The sequence below is a fragment of the Oncorhynchus masou genome, unplaced genomic scaffold (assembly GCF_036934945.1).
Source record: "Oncorhynchus masou masou isolate Uvic2021 unplaced genomic scaffold, UVic_Omas_1.1 unplaced_scaffold_643, whole genome shotgun sequence".
Lineage (NCBI taxonomy): Eukaryota > Metazoa > Chordata > Actinopteri > Salmoniformes > Salmonidae > Oncorhynchus > Oncorhynchus masou.
This window is the reverse complement of record NW_027012865.1, coordinates 307374-324975: the sequence shown is the minus strand read 5'-3', so window position 1 is coordinate 324975 and position 17602 is coordinate 307374. Positions and strand designations below refer to the sequence as shown.

The window sequence follows — 17602 nt, the reverse complement described above, 5'->3', positions numbered from 1 at the left end:
TGTCAGGCAGAGACTAGTTAGAGGAACACCACCTGTCAGACAGAGACTAGTTAGAGGAACACCACCTGTCAGACAGAGACTAGTTAGAGGAACACCACCTGTCAGACAGAGACTAGTTAGAGGAACACCACCTGTCAGACAGAGACTAGTTAGAGGAACACCACCTGTCAGACAGAGACAGTTAGAGGAACACCACCTGTCAGACAGAGACTAGTTAGAGGAACACCACCTGTCAGACAGAGACTAGTTAGAGGAACACCACCTGTCAGACAGAGACTAGTTAGAGGAACACCACCTGTCAGACAGAGACTAGTTAGAGGAACACCACCTGTCAGACAGAGACTAGTTAGAGGAACACCACCTGTCAGACAGAGACTAGTTAGAGGAACACCACCTGTCAGACAGAGACTAGTTAGAGGAACACCACCTGTCAGACAGAGACTAGTTAGAGGAACACCACCTGTCAGACAGAGACTAGTTAGAGGAATACCACCTGTCAGACAGAGACTAGTTAGAGGAACACCACCTGTCAGACAGAGACTAGTTAGAGGAACACCACCTGTCAGACAGAGACTAGTTAGAGGAACACCACCTGTCAGACAGAGACTAGTTAGAGGAACACCACCTGTCAGACAGAGACTAGTTAGAGGAACACCACCTGTCAGACAGAGACAGAGACACCGCCTGTCAGACAGAGACTAGTTAGAGGAACACCACCTGTCAGACAGAGACTAGTTAGAGGAGAGGAACACCACCTGTCAGACAGAGACTAGTTAGAGGAACACCACCTGTCAGACAGAGACTAGTTAGAGGAACACCACCTGTCAGACAGAGACTAGTTAGAGGAACACCACCTGTCAGACAGAGACTAGTTAGAGGAACACCACCTGTCAGACAGAGACTAGTTAGAGGAACACCACCTGTCAGACAGAGACTAGTTAGAGGAACACCACCTGTCAGACAGAGACTAGTTAGAGGAACACCACCTGTCAGACAGAGACTAGTTAGAGGAGAGGAACACCACCTGTCAGACAGAGACTAGTTAGAGGAGAGGAACACCACCTGTCAGAGACTAGTTAGAGGAGAGGAACACCACCTGTCAGACAGAGACTAGTTAGAGGAACACCACCTGTCAGACAGAGACTAGTTAGAGGAACACCACCTGTCAGACAGAGACTAGTTAGAGGAGAGGAACGCCACCTGACAGACAGAGACTAGTTAGAGGAACACCACCTGTCAGACAGAGACTAGTTAGAGGAGAGGAACACCACCTGTCAGACAGAGACTAGTTAGAGGAGAGGAACACCACCTGTCAGACAGAGACTAGTTAGAGGAGAGGAACACCACCTGTCAGACAGAGACTAGTTAGAGGAGAGGAACACCACCTGTCAGACAGAGACACACACCTGTCAGACAGAGACTAGTTAGAGAGGAACACCACCTGTCAGGCAGAGACTAGTTAGAGGAGAGGAACACCACCTGTCAGACAGAGACTAGTTAGAGGAACACCACCTGTCAGACAGAGACTAGTTAGAGGAACACCACCTGTCAGACAGAGACTAGTTAGAGGAACACCACCTGTCAGACAGAGACTAGTTAGAGCAACACCACCTGTCAGACAGAGACTAGTTAGAGGAACACCACCTGTCAGACAGAGACTAGTTAGAGGAACACCACCTGTCAGACAGAGACTAGTTAGAGGAACACCACCTGTCAGACAGAGACTAGTTAGAGGAACACCACCTGTCAGACAGAGACTAGTTAGAGGAACACCACCTGTCAGACAGAGACTAGTTAGAGGAACACCACCTGTCAGACAGAGACTAGTTAGAGGAGAGGAACACCACCTGTCAGACAGAGACTAGTTAGAGGAGAGGAACACCACCTGTCAGAGACTAGTTAGAGGAGAGGAACACCACCTGTCAGACAGAGACTAGTTAGAGGAACACCACCTGTCAGACAGAGACTAGTTAGAGGAACACCACCTGTCAGACAGAGACTAGTTAGAGGAGAGGAACGCCACCTGACAGACAGAGACTAGTTAGAGGAACACCACCTGTCAGACAGAGACTAGTTAGAGGAGAGGAACACCACCTGTCAGACAGAGACTAGTTAGAGGAGAGGAACACCACCTGTCAGACAGAGACTAGTTAGAGAGGAACACCACCTGTCAGACAGAGACTAGTTAGAGGAGAGGAACACCACCTGTCAGACAGAGACTAGTTAGAGGAACACCACCTGTCAGACAGAGACTAGTTAGAGGAACACCACCTGTCAGACAGAGACTAGTTAGAGGAACACCACCTGTCAGACAGAGACTAGTTAGAGGAACACCACCTGTCAGACAGAGACTAGTTAGAGGAGAGGAACACCACCTGTCAGACAGAGACTAGTTAGAGGAGAGGAACACCACCTGTCAGACAGAGACTAGTTAGAGGAGAGGAGGTCAACACCACCTGTCAGACAGAGACTAGTTAGAGCAACACCACCTGTCAGACAGAGACTAGTTACACCACCTGTCAGACAGAGACTAGTTAGAGGAACACCACCTGTCAGACAGAGACTAGTTAGAGGAACACCACCTGTCAGACAGAGACTAGTTAGAGGAACACCACCTGTCAGACAGAGACTAGTTAGAGGAACACCACCTGTCAGACAGACTAGACACCACCTGTCAGACAGAGACTAGTTAGACACCACCTGTCAGACAGAGACTAGTTAGAGGAGAGGAACACCACCTGTCAGACAGAGACTAGTTAGAGGAGAGGAACACCACCTGTCAGAGACTAGTTAGAGGAGAGGAACACCACCTGTCAGACAGAGACTAGTTAGAGGAACACCACCTGTCAGACAGAGACTAGTTAGAGGAACACCACCTGTCAGACAGAGACTAGTTAGAGGAGAGGAACGCCACCTGACAGACAGAGACTAGTTAGAGGAACACCACCTGTCAGACAGAGACTAGTTAGAGGAACACCACCTGTCAGACAGAGACTAGTTAGAGGAGAGAACACCACCTGTCAGACAGAGACTAGTTAGAGGAGAGGAACACCACCTGTCAGACAGAGACTAGTTAGAGGAACACCACCTGTCAGACAGAGACTAGTTAGAGAGGAACACCACCTGTCAGACAGAGACTAGTTAGAGGAGAGGAACACCACCTGTCAGACAGAGACTAGTTAGAGGAACACCACCTGTCAGACAGAGACTAGTTAGAGGAACACCACCTGTCAGACAGAGACTAGTTAGAGGAACACCACCTGTCAGACAGAGACTAGTTAGAGCAACACCACCTGTCAGACAGAGACTAGTTAGAGGAACACCACCTGTCAGACAGAGACTAGTTAGAGGAACACCACCTGTCAGACAGAGACTAGTTAGAGGAACACCACCTGTCAGACAGAGACTAGTTAGAGGAACACCACCTGTCAGACAGAGACTAGTTAGAGGAACACCACCTGTCAGACAGAGACTAGTTAGAGGAACACCACCTGTCAGACAGAGACTAGTTAGAGGAGAGGAACACCACCTGTCAGACTAGTTAGAGGAGAGGAACACCACCTGTCAGACAGACTAGTTAGAGGAACACCACCTGTCAGACAGAGACTAGTTAGAGGAACACCACCTGTCAGACAGAGACTAGTTAGAGGAGAGGAACACCACCTGTCAGACAGAGACTAGTTAGAGGAACACCACCTGTCAGACAGAGACTAGTTAGAGGAGAGGAACACCACCTGTCAGACAGAGACTAGTTAGAGGAGAGGAACACCACCTGTCAGACAGAGACTAGTTAGAGAGGAACACCACCTGTCAGACAGAGACTAGTTAGAGAGGGAACACCACCTGTCAGACAGAGACTAGTTAGAGGAACACCACCTGTCAGACAGAGACTAGTTAGAGGAACACCACCTGTCAGACAGAGAGAGGAACACCACCTGTCAGACAGAGACTAGTTAGAGGAACACCACCTGTCAGACAGAGACTAGTTAGAGGAACACCACCTGTCAGACAGAGACTAGTTAGAGGAACACCACCTGTCAGACAGAGACTAGTTAGAGGAGAGGAACACCACCTGTCAGACAGAGACTAGTTAGAGGAGAGGAACACCACCTGTCAGACAGAGACTAGTTAGAGGAGAGGAACACCACCTGTCAGACAGAGACTAGTTAGAGGAGAGGAACACCACCTGTCAGACAGAGACTAGTTAGAGCAACACCACCTGTCAGACAGAGACTAGTTAGAGGAGACAGAGACACCCACCTGTCAGACAGAGACTAGTTAGAGGAGAGGAACACCACCTGTCAGACAGAGACTAGTTAGAGGAGAGGAACACCACCTGTCAGACAGACTAGTTAGAGGAACACCACCTGTCAGACAGAGACTAGTTAGAGGAACACCACCTGTCAGACAGAGACTAGTTAGAGGAGAGGAACACCACCTGTCAGACAGAGACTAGTTAGAGGAGAGGAACACCACCTGTCAGAGACTAGTTAGAGGAGAGGAACACCACCTGTCAGACAGAGACTAGTTAGAGGAACACCACCTGTCAGACAGAGACTAGTTAGAGGAACACCACCTGTCAGACAGAGACTAGTTAGAGGAGAGGAACGCCACCTGACAGACAGAGACTAGTTAGAGGAACACCACCTGTCAGACAGAGACTAGTTAGAGGAGAGGAACACCACCTGTCAGACAGAGACTAGTTAGAGGAGAGGAACACCACCTGTCAGACAGAGACTAGTTAGAGGAGAGGAACACCACCTGTCAGACAGAGACTAGTTAGAGGAGAGGAACACCACCTGTCAGACAGAGACTAGTTAGAGGAACACCACCTGTCAGACAGAGACTAGTTAGAGAGGAACACCACCTGTCAGGCAGAGACTAGTTAGAGGAGAGGAACACCACCTGTCAGACAGAGACTAGTTAGAGGAACACCACCTGTCAGACAGAGACTAGTTAGAGGAACACCACCTGTCAGACAGAGACTAGTTAGAGGAACACCACCTGTCAGACAGAGACTAGTTAGAGGAACACCACCTGTCAGACAGAGACTAGTTAGAGGAACACCACCTGTCAGACAGAGACTAGTTAGAGGAACACCACCTGTCAGACAGAGACTAGTTAGAGGAACACCACCTGTCAGACAGAGACTAGTTAGAGGAACACCACCTGTCAGACAGAGACTAGTTAGAGGAACACCACCTGTCAGACAGAGACTAGTTAGAGGAACACCACCTGTCAGACAGAGACTAGTTAGAGGAGAGGAACACCACCTGTCAGACAGAGACTAGTTAGAGGAGAGGAACACCACCTGTCAGAGACTAGTTAGAGGAGAGGAACACCACCTGTCAGACAGAGACTAGTTAGAGGAACACCACCTGTCAGACAGAGACTAGTTAGAGGAACACCACCTGTCAGACAGAGACTAGTTAGAGGAGAGGAACGCCACCTGACAGACAGAGACTAGTTAGAGGAACACCACCTGTCAGACAGAGACTAGTTAGAGGAGAGGAACACCACCTGTCAGACAGAGACTAGTTAGAGGAGAGGAACACCACCTGTCAGACAGAGACCACCACCTGTCAGACAGAGACTAGTTAGAGGAGAGGAACACCACCTGTCAGACAGAGACTAGTTAGAGGAACACCACCTGTCAGACAGAGACTAGTTAGAGGAACACCACCTGTCAGACAGAGACTAGTTAGAGGAACACCACCTGTCAGACAGAGACTAGTTAGAGGAACACCACCTGTCAGACAGAGACTAGTTAGAGGAACACCACCTGTCAGACAGAGACTAGTTAGAGGAGAGGAACACCACCTGTCAGACAGAGACTAGTTAGAGGAGAGGAACACCACCTGTCAGACAGAGACTAGTTAGAGGAGAGGAACACCACCTGTCAGACAGAGACTAGTTAGAGCAACACCACCTGTCAGACAGAGACTAGTTAGAGGAACACCACCTGTCAGACAGAGACTAGTTAGAGGAACACCACCTGTCAGACAGAGACTAGTTAGAGGAACACCACCTGTCAGACAGAGACTAGTTAGAGCAACACCACCTGTCAGACAGAGACTAGTTAGAGGAACACCACCTGTCAGACAGAGACTAGTTAGAGGAACACCACCTGTCAGACAGAGACTAGTTAGAGGAACACCACCTGTCAGACAGAGACTAGTTAGAGGAGAGGAACACCACCTGTCAGACAGAGACTAGTTAGAGGAGAGGAACACCACCTGTCAGAGACTAGTTAGAGGAGAGGAACACCACCTGTCAGACAGAGACTAGTTAGAGGAACACCACCTGTCAGACAGAGACTAGTTAGAGGAACACCACCTGTCAGACAGAGACTAGTTAGAGGAGAGGAACGCCACCTGACAGACAGAGACTAGTTAGAGGAACACCACCTGTCAGACAGAGACTAGTTAGAGGAACACCACCTGTCAGACAGAGACTAGTTAGAGGAGAGGAACACCACCTGTCAGACAGAGACTAGTTAGAGGAGAGGAACACCACCTGTCAGACAGAGACTAGTTAGAGGAACACCACCTGTCAGACAGAGACTAGTTAGAGAGGAACACCACCTGTCAGGCAGAGACTAGTTAGAGGAGAGGAACACCACCTGTCAGACAGAGACTAGTTAGAGGAACACCACCTGTCAGACAGAGACTAGTTAGAGGAACACCACCTGTCAGACAGAGACTAGTTAGAGGAACACCACCTGTCAGACAGAGACTAGTTAGAGCAACACCACCTGTCAGACAGAGACTAGTTAGAGGAACACCACCTGTCAGACAGAGACTAGTTAGAGGAACACCACCTGTCAGACAGAGACTAGTTAGAGGAACACCACCTGTCAGACAGAGACTAGTTAGAGGAACACCACCTGTCAGACAGAGACTAGTTAGAGGAACACCACCTGTCAGACAGAGACTAGTTAGAGGAGAGGAACACCACCTGTCAGACAGAGACTAGTTAGAGGAGAGGAACACCACCTGTCAGAGACTAGTTAGAGGAGAGGAACACCACCTGTCAGACAGAGACTAGTTAGAGGAACACCACCTGTCAGACAGAGACTAGTTAGAGGAACACCACCTGTCAGACAGAGACTAGTTAGAGGAGAGGAACGCCACCTGACAGACAGAGACTAGTTAGAGGAACACCACCTGTCAGACAGCGACTAGTTAGAGGAGAGGAACACCACCTGTCAGACAGAGACTAGTTAGAGGAGAGGAACACCACCTGTCAGACAGAGACTAGTTAGAGAGGAACACCACCTGTCAGGCAGAGACTAGTTAGAGGAGAGGAACACCACCTGTCAGACAGAGACTAGTTAGAGGAACACCACCTGTCAGACAGAGACTAGTTAGAGGAACACCACCTGTCAGACAGAGACTAGTTAGAGGAACACCACCTGTCAGACAGAGACTAGTTAGAGGAACACCACCTGTCAGACAGAGACTAGTTAGAGGAACACCACCTGTCAGACAGAGACTAGTTAGAGGAGAGGAACACCACCTGTCAGACAGAGACTAGTTAGAGGAGAGGAACACCACCTGTCAGACAGAGACTAGTTAGAGGAGAGGAACACCACCTGTCAGACAGAGACTAGTTAGAGGAGAGGAACACCACCTGTCAGACAGAGACTAGTTAGAGCAACACCACCTGTCAGACAGAGACTAGTTAGAGCAACACCACCTGTCAGACAGAGACTAGTTAGAGCAACACCACCTGTCAGACAGAGACTAGTTAGAGGAACACCACCTGTCAGACAGAGACTAGTTAGAGGAGAGGAACACCACCTGTCAGACAGAGACTAGTTAGAGGAGAGGAACACCACCTGTCAGACAGACTAGTTAGAGGAACACCACCTGTCAGACAGAGACTAGTTAGAGGAACACCACCTGTCAGACAGAGACTAGTTAGAGGAGAGGAACACCACCTGTCAGACAGAGACTAGTTAGAGGAGAGGAACACCACCTGTCAGGCAGAGACTAGTTAGAGGAATACCACCTGTCAGACAGAGACTAGTTAGAGGAACACCACCTGTCAGAGACTAGTTAGAGGAACACCACCTGTCAGACAGAGACTAGTTAGAGGAACACCACCTGTCAGACAGAGACTAGTTAGAGGAACACCACCTGTCAGACAGAGACTAGTTAGAGGAACACCACCTGTCAGACAGAGACTAGTTAGAGGAACACCACCTGTCAGACAGAGACTAGTTAGAGGAACACCACCTGTCAGACAGAGACTAGTTAGAGGAACACCACCTGTCAGGCAGAGACTAGTTAGAGGAACACCACCTGTCAGGCAGAGACTAGTTAGAGGAACACCACCTGTCAGACAGAGACTAGTTAGAGGAACACCACCTGTCAGACAGAGACTAGTTAGAGGAACACCACCTGTCAGACAGAGACTAGTTAGAGGAACACCACCTGTCAGACAGAGACTAGTTAGAGGAGAGGAACACCACCTGTCAGGCAGAGACTAGTTAGAGGAACACCACCTGTCAGACAGAGACTAGTTAGAGGAACATCACCTGTCAGACCGAGACTAGTTAGAGGAATATCACCTGTCAGACAGAGACTAGTTAGAGGAGAGGAATACCACCTGTCAGACAGAGACTAGTTAGAGGAACACCACCTGTCAGACAGAGACTAGTTAGAGGAATATCACCTGTCAGACAGAGACTAGTTAGAGGAATATCACCTGTCAGACAGAGACTAGTTAGAGGAACACCACCTGTCAGACAGAGACTAGTTAGAGGAACACCACCTGTCAGACAGAGACTAGTTAGAGGAACACCACCTGTCAGACAGAGACTAGTTAGAGGAGAGGAACACCACCTGTCAGACAGAGACTAGTTAGAGGAACACCGCCTGTCAGACAGAGACTAGTTAGAGGAACACCACCTGTCAGACAGAGACTAGTTAGAGGAGAGGAACACCACCTGTCAGACAGAGACTAGTTAGAGGAGAGGAACACCACCTGTCAGACAGAGACTAGTTAGAGGAACACCGCCTGTCAGACAGAGACTAGTTAGAGGAACACCACCTGTCAGACAGAGACTAGTTAGAGGAACACCACCTGTCAGACAGAGACTAGTTAGAGCAACACCACCTGTCAGACAGAGACTAGTTAGAGGAGAGGAACACCACCTGTCAGACAGAGACTAGTTAGAGGAACACCACCTGTCAGACAGAGACTAGTTAGAGGAACACCACCTGTCAGACAGAGACTAGTTAGAGGAACACCACCTGTCAGACAGAGACTAGTTAGAGGAACACCACCTGTCAGACAGAGACTAGTTAGAGGAACACCACCTGTCAGACAGAGACTAGTTAGAGCAACACCACCTGTCAGACAGAGACTAGTTAGAGGAACGCCACCTGTCAGACAGAGACTAGTTAGAGGAACACCACCTGTCAGACAGAGACTAGTTAGAGGAACACCACCTGTCAGACAGAGACTAGTTAGAGGAACACCACCTGTCAGACAGAGACTAGTTAGAGGAACACCACCTGTCAGACAGAGACTAGTTAGAGGAGAGGAACACCACCTGTCAGGCAGAGACTAGTTAGAGGAACACCACCTGTCAGACAGAGACTAGTTAGAGGAACACCACCTGTCAGACAGAGACTAGTTAGAGGAACACCACCTGTCAGACAGAGACTAGTTAGAGGAACACCACCTGTCAGACAGAGACTAGTTAGAGGAACACCACCTGTCAGACAGAGACTAGTTAGAGGAACACCACCTGTCAGACAGAGACTAGTTAGAGGAACACCCCCTGTCAGACAGAGACTAGTTAGAGGAACACCACCTGTCAGACAGAGACTAGTTAGAGGAGAGGAACACCACCTGTCAGACAGAGACTAGTTAGAGGAACACCACCTGTCAAACAGAGACTAGTTAGAGGAACACCACCTGTCAGACAGAGACTAGTTAGAGGAGAGGAACGCCACCTGACAGACAGAGACTAGTTAGAGGAACACCACCTGTCCTCCTATATATTAATCCCCTCCTCCCCTCTGCAGGGACTTCTCCTGGTCCCCAGGTGATGACATCATAGCGGTGTGTGTGTATATATATATTAATCCCCTCCTCCCCTCTGCAGGGACTTCTCCTGGTCCCCAGGTGATGACATCATAGCGGTGTGTGTATTAATCCCCCCCTCCCCTCTGCAGGGACTTCTCCTGGTCCCCAGGTGATGACATCATAGCGGTGTGTGTATTAATCCCCTCCTCCCCTTTGCAGGGACTTCTCCTGGTCCCCAGGTGATGACATCATAGCGGTGTGTGTATTAATCCCCTCCTCCCCTCTGCAGGGACTTCTCCTGGTCCCCAGGTGATGACATCATAGCGGTGTGTGTGTATATATATTAATCCCCTCCTCCCCTCTGCAGGGACTTCTCCTGGTCCCCAGGTGATGACATCATAGCGGTGTGTGTATTAATCCCCCCCTCCCCTCTGCAGGGACTTCTCCTGGTCCCCAGGTGATGACATCATAGCGGTGTGTGTATTAATCCCCCCCCCTCCCCTCTGCAGGGACTTCTCCTGGTCCCCAGGTGATGACATCATAGCGGTGTGTGTATTAATCCCCTCCTCCCCTCTGCAGGGACTTCTCCTGGTCCCCAGGTGATGACATCATAGCGGTGTGTGTATTAATCCCCTCCTCCCCTCTGCAGGGACTTCTCCTGGTCCCCAGGTGATGACATCATAGCGGTGTGTGTATTAATCCCCCCCCTCCCCTCTGCAGGGACTTCTCCTGGTCCCCAGGCGATAACATCATAGCGTTCTGGGTCCCCGAGGACAAAGACATCCCAGCCAGAGTGACTCTGATGCAGCTTCCCTCCAGACAGGAGATCAGAGTTAGGAACCTCTTCAACGTGGTGGACTGTAAACTTCACTGGCAGAGACAGGGAGACTACCTCTGTGTCAAGGTGGACCGGACACCTAAAGGAACTCAGGTTAGTGAAGGGGGGGAGGAGAACAGAGACAGGGAGACGACCTCTGTGTCAAGGTGGACCGGACACCTAAAGGAACTCCGGTTAGTGAAGGGGGGGAGGAGAACAGAGACAGGGAGACGACCTCTGTGTCAAGGTGGACCGGACACCTAAAGGAACTCAGGTTAGTGAAGGGGGGAGGAGAACAGAGACAGGGAGACGACCTCTGTGTCAAGGTGGACCGGACACCTAAAGGAACTCAGGTTAGTGAAGGGGGGAGGAGAACAGAGACAGGGGAGACGACCTCTGTGTCAAGGTGGACCGGACACCTAAAGGAACCCAGGTTAGTGAAGGGGGGAGGAGAACAGAGACAGGGAGACTACCTCTGTGTCAAGGTGGACCGGACACCTAAAGGAACTCAGGTTAGTGAAGGGGGGAGGAGAACAGAGACAGGGAGACTACCTCTGTGTCAAGGTGGACCGGACACCTAAAGGAACTCAGGTTAGTGAAGGGGGGGAGGAGAACAGAGACAGGGAGACTACCTCTGTGTCAAGGTGGACCGGACACCTAAAGGAACTCAGGTTAGTGAAGGGGGGAGGAGAACAGAGGGAGGGTAAATGTGACTGCTTTGATGTTTAAACCTCATTTACAAGTCCTCCTTTCTCTCTCTGTCCTCATCCTCTGTCATTCTCTCATTGTCCTCTCCTCTATCGTTCCCCCTCTCCTCTTCTGTCATCTCCTCCATCATTCTCTCTCCTGTCTGTTCTCTCCTCCTGTCCTCTCCTCCTGTCCTCTCCTCTTGTCCTCTCCTCTTGTCCTCTCCTCTTGTCCTCTCCTCTTGTCCTCTCCTCTTGTCCTCTCCTCTTGTCCTCTCCTCTTGTCCTCTCCTCTTGTCCTCTCCTCTTGTCCTCTCCTCTTGTCCTCTCCTCTTGTCCTCTCCTCTCGTCCTCTCCTCTTGTCCTCTCCTCTCGTTCTCTCCTCCTCTCCTCCTGTCTGTCCTCTCGTTCTCTCCTTCTCTCCTCCTGTCTGTTCTCGCCTCTCGTTCTCTCCTCCTGTCTGTTCTCTCTTCTCGTTCTCTCCTCCTCTCCTCCTGTCTGTCCTCTCCTCTCCTCCTCTCCTCCTGTCTGTTCTCTCCTCTCGTTCTCTCCTCCTCTCCTCCTGTCTGTCCTCTCCTCTCGTTCTCTCCTCCTCTCCTCCTGTCTGTCCTCTCCTCCTGTCTGTCCTCTCCTCTCGTTCTCTCCTCCTCTCCTCCTGTCTGTCCTCTCCTCTCGTTCTCTCCTCTCCTCCTCTCCTCCTGTCTGTCCTCTCCTCTCGTTCTCTCCTCCTCCTGTCTGTCCTCTCCTCTCGTTCTCTCCTCCTCCTCCTCCTGTCTGTCCTCCTCCTCTCGTTCTCTCCTCCTCCTGTCTGTCCTCTCCTCTCGTTCTCTCCTCCTCCCTCCTGTCTGTCCTCTCCTCTCGTTCTCTCCTCCTCTCCTCCTGTCTGTCCTCTCCTCTCTTCTCTCCTCCTCCTCCTGTCCTGTCTGTCTCCTCTCCTCTCGTTCTCTCCTCCCTCCTGTCTGTCCTCTCCTCCTCCTGTCTGTCCTCTCCTCCTTCTCTCCTCCTGTCTGTCCTCTCCTCTCGTTCTCTCCTCCTCTCCTCCTGTCTGTCCTCTCCTCTCCTCTCCTCCTCTCCTCCTGTCTGTCCTCTCCTCTCTTCTCTCCTCCTGTCTGTCCTCTCCTCTCGTTCTCTCCTCCTCTGTCCTCTCCTCTCGTTCTCTGTCCTCTCCTCTCGTTCTCTCCTCCTGTCTGTCCTCTCCTCACGTGCTCTCCTCCTCTCCTCCTGTCTGTCCTCTCCTCTTGTTCTCTCCTCCTCTCCTCCTGTCTGTCCTCTCCTCTCGTTCTCTCCTCCTGTCTGTCCTCTCCTCTCGTTCCTCTCCTCCTCCTGTCTGTCTCTCCTCTCTGTCTCTCCTCTCCTCTCTGTTCTCTCCTCCTCCCCTCCTGTCTGTCCTCTCCTCTGTCTGTTCTCTCCTCCTCTCCTCCTGTCTGTCCTCTCCTCTCGTTCTCTCCTCCTCTCCTCCTGTCTGTCCTCTCCTCTCGTCTCCCTCCTGTCTGTCCTCTCCTCTCGTTCTCTCCTCCTCCTGTCTGTCCTCTCCTCTCGTTCTCTCCTCCTCCTGTCTGTCCTCTCCTCTCGTTCTCTCCTCCTCTCCTCCTCTCCTCTCCTCTGTCCTCTCCTCTCCTTCTCTCCTCCCTGTCTGTCCTCTCCTCTCTGTTCTCCCTCCTGTCTGTCCTCTCCTCTCGTTCTCTCCTCCTCTCCTCCTCTCCTCTGTCCTCTCCTCTCGTTCTCTCCTCTCTTCTCTCCTCCTGTCTGTCCTCTCCTCTCGTTCTCTCCTCCTCTCCTCCTGTCTGTCCTCTCCTCTCGTTCTCTCCTCCTCTCCTCCTGTCTGTCCTCTCCTCTCGTTCTCTCCTCCTGTCTGTCCTCTCCTCTTGTTCTCTCCTCCTCTCCTCCTGTCTGTCCTCTCCTCTCGTTCTCTCCTCCTGTCTGTCCTCTCCTCTCGTTCTCTCCTCCTCTCCTCCTGTCTGTCCTCTCCTCTCGTTCTCTCCTCCTCTCCTCCTGTCTGTCCTCTCCTCTCGTTCTCTCCTCCTGTCTGTCCTCTCCTCTCGTTCTCTCCTCCTCTCCTCCTGTCTGTCCTCTCCTCTCGTTCTCTCCTCCTGTCTGTCCTCTCCTCTCGTTCTCTCCTCCTCTCCTCCTGTCTGTCCTCTCCTCCTCTCCTCCTGTCTGTCCTCTCCTCTCGTTCTCTCCTCCTCTCCTCCTGTCTGTCCTCTCCTCCTGTCTGTTCTCTCCTCTCGTTCTCTCCTCCTCCTGTCTGTCCTCTCCTCTCGTTCTCTCCTCCTCTCCTCCTCTCCTCCTGTCTGTCCTCTCCTCTCGTTCTCTCCTCCTGTCTGTCCTCTCCTCTCGTTCTCTCCTCCTGTCTGTCCTCTCCTCTCGTTCTCTCCTCCTGTCTGTCCTCTCCTCTCGTTCTCTCCTCCTGTCTGTCCTCTCCTCTCGTTCTCTCCTCTCGTTCTCTCGTTCTCTCCTCTCGTTCTCTCCTCCTCTCCTCTCGTTCTCTCCTCCTGTCTGTCCTCTCCTCTCGTTCTCTCCTCCTGTCTGTCCTCTCCTCTCGTTCTCTCCTCCTGTCTGTCCTCTCCTCTCGTTCTCTCCTCCTGTCTGTCCTCTCCTCTCGTTCTCTCCTCCTCTCCTCCTGTCTGTCCTCTCCTCTCGTTCTCTCCTCCTCTCCTCTCGTTCTCTCCTCTCGTTCTCTCCTCCTGTCTGTCCTCTCCTCTCGTTCTCTCCTCCTCTCCTCCTGTCTGTCCTCTCCTCTCGTTCTCTCCTCTCGTTCTCTCCTCCTGTCTGTCCTCTCCTCCTGTCTGTCTTCTCCTCTCGTTCTCTCCTCCTCTCCTCCTGTCTGTCCTCTCCTCTTGTTCTCTCCTCCTCTCCTCCTGTCTGTCCTCTCCTCTCGTTCTCTCCTCCTGTCTGTCCTCTCCTCTCGTTCTCTCCTCCTCTCCTCCTGTCTCTCCTCTCGTTCTCTCCTCCTCTCCTCCTGTCTCTCCTCTCGTTCTCTCCTCCTCTCCTCCTCTCGTTCTCTCCTCTCGTTCTCTCCTCCTCTCCTCTTGTTCTCTCCTCCTGTCTGTCCTCTCCTCTTGTTCTCTCCTCCTGTCTGTCCTCTCCTCTCGTTCTCTCCTCCTGTCTGTCCTCTCCTCTCGTTCTCTCCTCCTGTCTGTCCTCTCCTCTCGTTCTCTCCTCCTGTCTGTCCTCTCCTCTCGTTCTCTCCTCCTGTCTGTCCTCTCCTCTCGTTCTCTCCTCCTGTCTGTCCTCTCCTCTCGTTCTCTCCTCCTCTCCTCCTGTCTGTCCTCTCCTCTCGTTCTCTCCTCCTCTCCTCCTGTCTGTCCTCTCCTCCTCTCCTCCTGTCTGTCCTCTCGTTCTCTCCTCCTGTCTGTCCTCTCCTCTCGTTCTCTCCTCCTCTCCTCCTGTCTGTCCTCTCCTCCTCTCCTCCTGTCTCTCCTCTCCTCCTGTCTGTCCTCTCCTCCTCTCCTCTCCTCTCCTCTCCTCCTCTCAGGGTGTGGTGACCAACTTTGAGATCTTCAGGATGAGAGAGAAGCAGGTTCCTGTTGACGTGGTGGAGATGAAGGGAGACCCGGAATCTAAAACTGGTAACACCCCCCCTCTGACAAGACGGACTGAACAACACCCCCCGCTCTGACAAGACGGACTGAACAACCCCCCCCCACTCTGACAAGACGGACTGAACAACCCCCCCCTCTGACAAGACGGACTGAACAACACCCCCTCTGACAAGACGGACTGAACAACACCCCCTCTGACAAGGCGGACTGAACAACACCCCCTCTGACAAGGCGGACTGAACAACACCCCCTCTGACAAGACGGACTGAACAACACCCCCCTCTGACAAGACGGACTGAACAACACCCCCTCTGACAAGACGGACTGAACAACACCCCCCTCTGACAAGACGGACTGAACAACACCCCCTCTGACAAGACGGACTGAACAACACCCCCTGACAAGACGGACTGAACAACACCCCCCCCTGACAAGACGGACTGAACAACCCCCCTCTGACAAGACGGACTGAACAACACCCCCTCTGACAAGGCGGACTGAACAACACCCCCACTCTGACAAGACGGACTGAACAACACCCCCTCTGACAAGACGGACTGAACAACCCCCCTCTGACAAGACGGACTGAACAACACCCCCTCTGACAAGGCGGACTGAACAACACCCCCTCTGACAAGACGGACTGAACAACACCCCCTCTGACAAGACGGACTGAACAACACCCCCCTCTGACAAGACGGACTGAACAACACCCCCTCTGACAAGACGGACTGAACAACACCCCCTCTGACAAGACGGACTGAACAACACCCCCCTCTGACAAGACGGACTGAACAACACCCCCCCTCTGACAAGACGGACTGAACAACACCCCCTGACAAGGCGGACTGAACAACACCCCCCTGACAAGACGGACTGAACAACCCCCCTCTGACAAGACGGACTGAACAACACCCCCCTCTGACAAGACGGACTGAACAACACCCCCCTCTGACAAGACGGACTGAACAACACCCCCTGACAAGACGGACTGAACAACCCCCACCCCCTGACAAGACGGACTGAACAACCCCCCCCTGACAAGACGGACTGAACAACCCCCCCCCTCTGACAAGACGGACTGAACAACCCCCCCTCTGACAAGACGGACTGAACAACCCCCCTCTGACAAGACGGACTGAACAACCCCCCCCTGACAAGACGGACTGAACAACCCCCCCCTCTGACAAGGCGGACTGAACAACCCCCCTGACAAGACGGACTGAACAACACCCCCTCTGACAAGGCGGACTGAACAACACCCCCACTCTGACAAGACGGACTGAACAACACCCCCCTCTGACAAGACGGACTGAACAACCCCCCTCTGACAAGACGGACTGAACAACCCCCCCCCCCCCCACTCTGACAAGACGGACTGAACAACACCCCCTCTGACAAGACGGACTGAACAACACCCCCGCTCTGACAAGACGGACTGAACAACACCCCCGCTCTGACAAGACGGACTGAACAACACCACCCCCCCCCCCCCCCACTCTGACAAGACGGACTGAACAACCCACCCCCCGCTCTGACAAGACGGACTGAACAACACACACCCCCCCCTCTGACAAGACGGACTGAACAACACACACCCCCGCTCTGACAAGACGGACTGAACAACCCCTCCCCCGCTCTGACAAGACGGACTGAACAACCCCTCCCCCGCTCTGACAAGACGGACTGAACAACCCCTCCCCCGCTCTGACAAGACGGACTGAACAACCCCTCCCCCCGCTCTGACAAGACGGACAGAACAACCCCTCCCCCACTCTGACAAGACGGACAGAACAACCCCTCCCCCACTCTGACAAGACGGACTGAACAACCCCTCCCCCCGCTCTGACAAGACAGACTGAACAACCCCTCCCCCCGCTCTGACAAGACAGACTGAACAACCCCTCCCCCCCGCTCTGACAAGACGGACTGAACAACCCCTCCCCCCCCACTCTGACTAGACGGACAGAACAACCCCCCCCACTGTGACTAGATGGACAGATCCCCCTGATAATGTACAGTAACACCACTAGGTAACGCCACTAGGTAACGCCACTAGGTAAAACCACTAGGTAACACCACTAGGTAACGCCACTAGGTAACGCCACTAGGTAAAACCACTAGGTAACACCACTAGGTAACGCCACTAGGTAACGCCACTAGGTAACGCCACTAGGTAACGCCACTAGGTAAAACCACTAGGTAACGCCACTAGGTAACGCCACTAGGTAAAACCACTAGGTAACGCCACTAGGTAAAACCACTAGGTAAGACCACTAGGTAAGACCACTAGGTAACACCACTAGGTAACACCACTAGGTAACGCCACTAGGTAAAACCACTAGGTAACACCACTAGGTAACGCCACTAGGTAAAACCACTAGGTAACGCCACTAGGTAAAACCACTAGGTAACGCCACTAGGTAAAACCACTAGGTAAGACCACTAGGTAACACCACTAGGTAACACCACTAGGTAACGCCACTAGGTAAAACCACTGGGTGGCACGCCACTGG

At 52.2% G+C, this 17602-nt stretch overlaps 1 protein-coding gene across 1 annotated transcript in view; it reads left to right on the top strand.

Moving 5' to 3' along the window:
* The window catches only part of LOC135536603 (eukaryotic translation initiation factor 3 subunit B-like), a 52326-nt gene that overhangs the window by 21492 nt on the left and 13232 nt on the right, over positions 1-17602 (top strand). Inside the window, exons 10-11 of the mRNA XM_064962890.1 lie at positions 10762-10972; positions 15020-15113. Coding sequence (XP_064818962.1) covers positions 10762-10972; positions 15020-15113 — 305 coding nt within the window. The remainder of the gene's footprint in view (positions 1-10761; positions 10973-15019; positions 15114-17602) is intronic.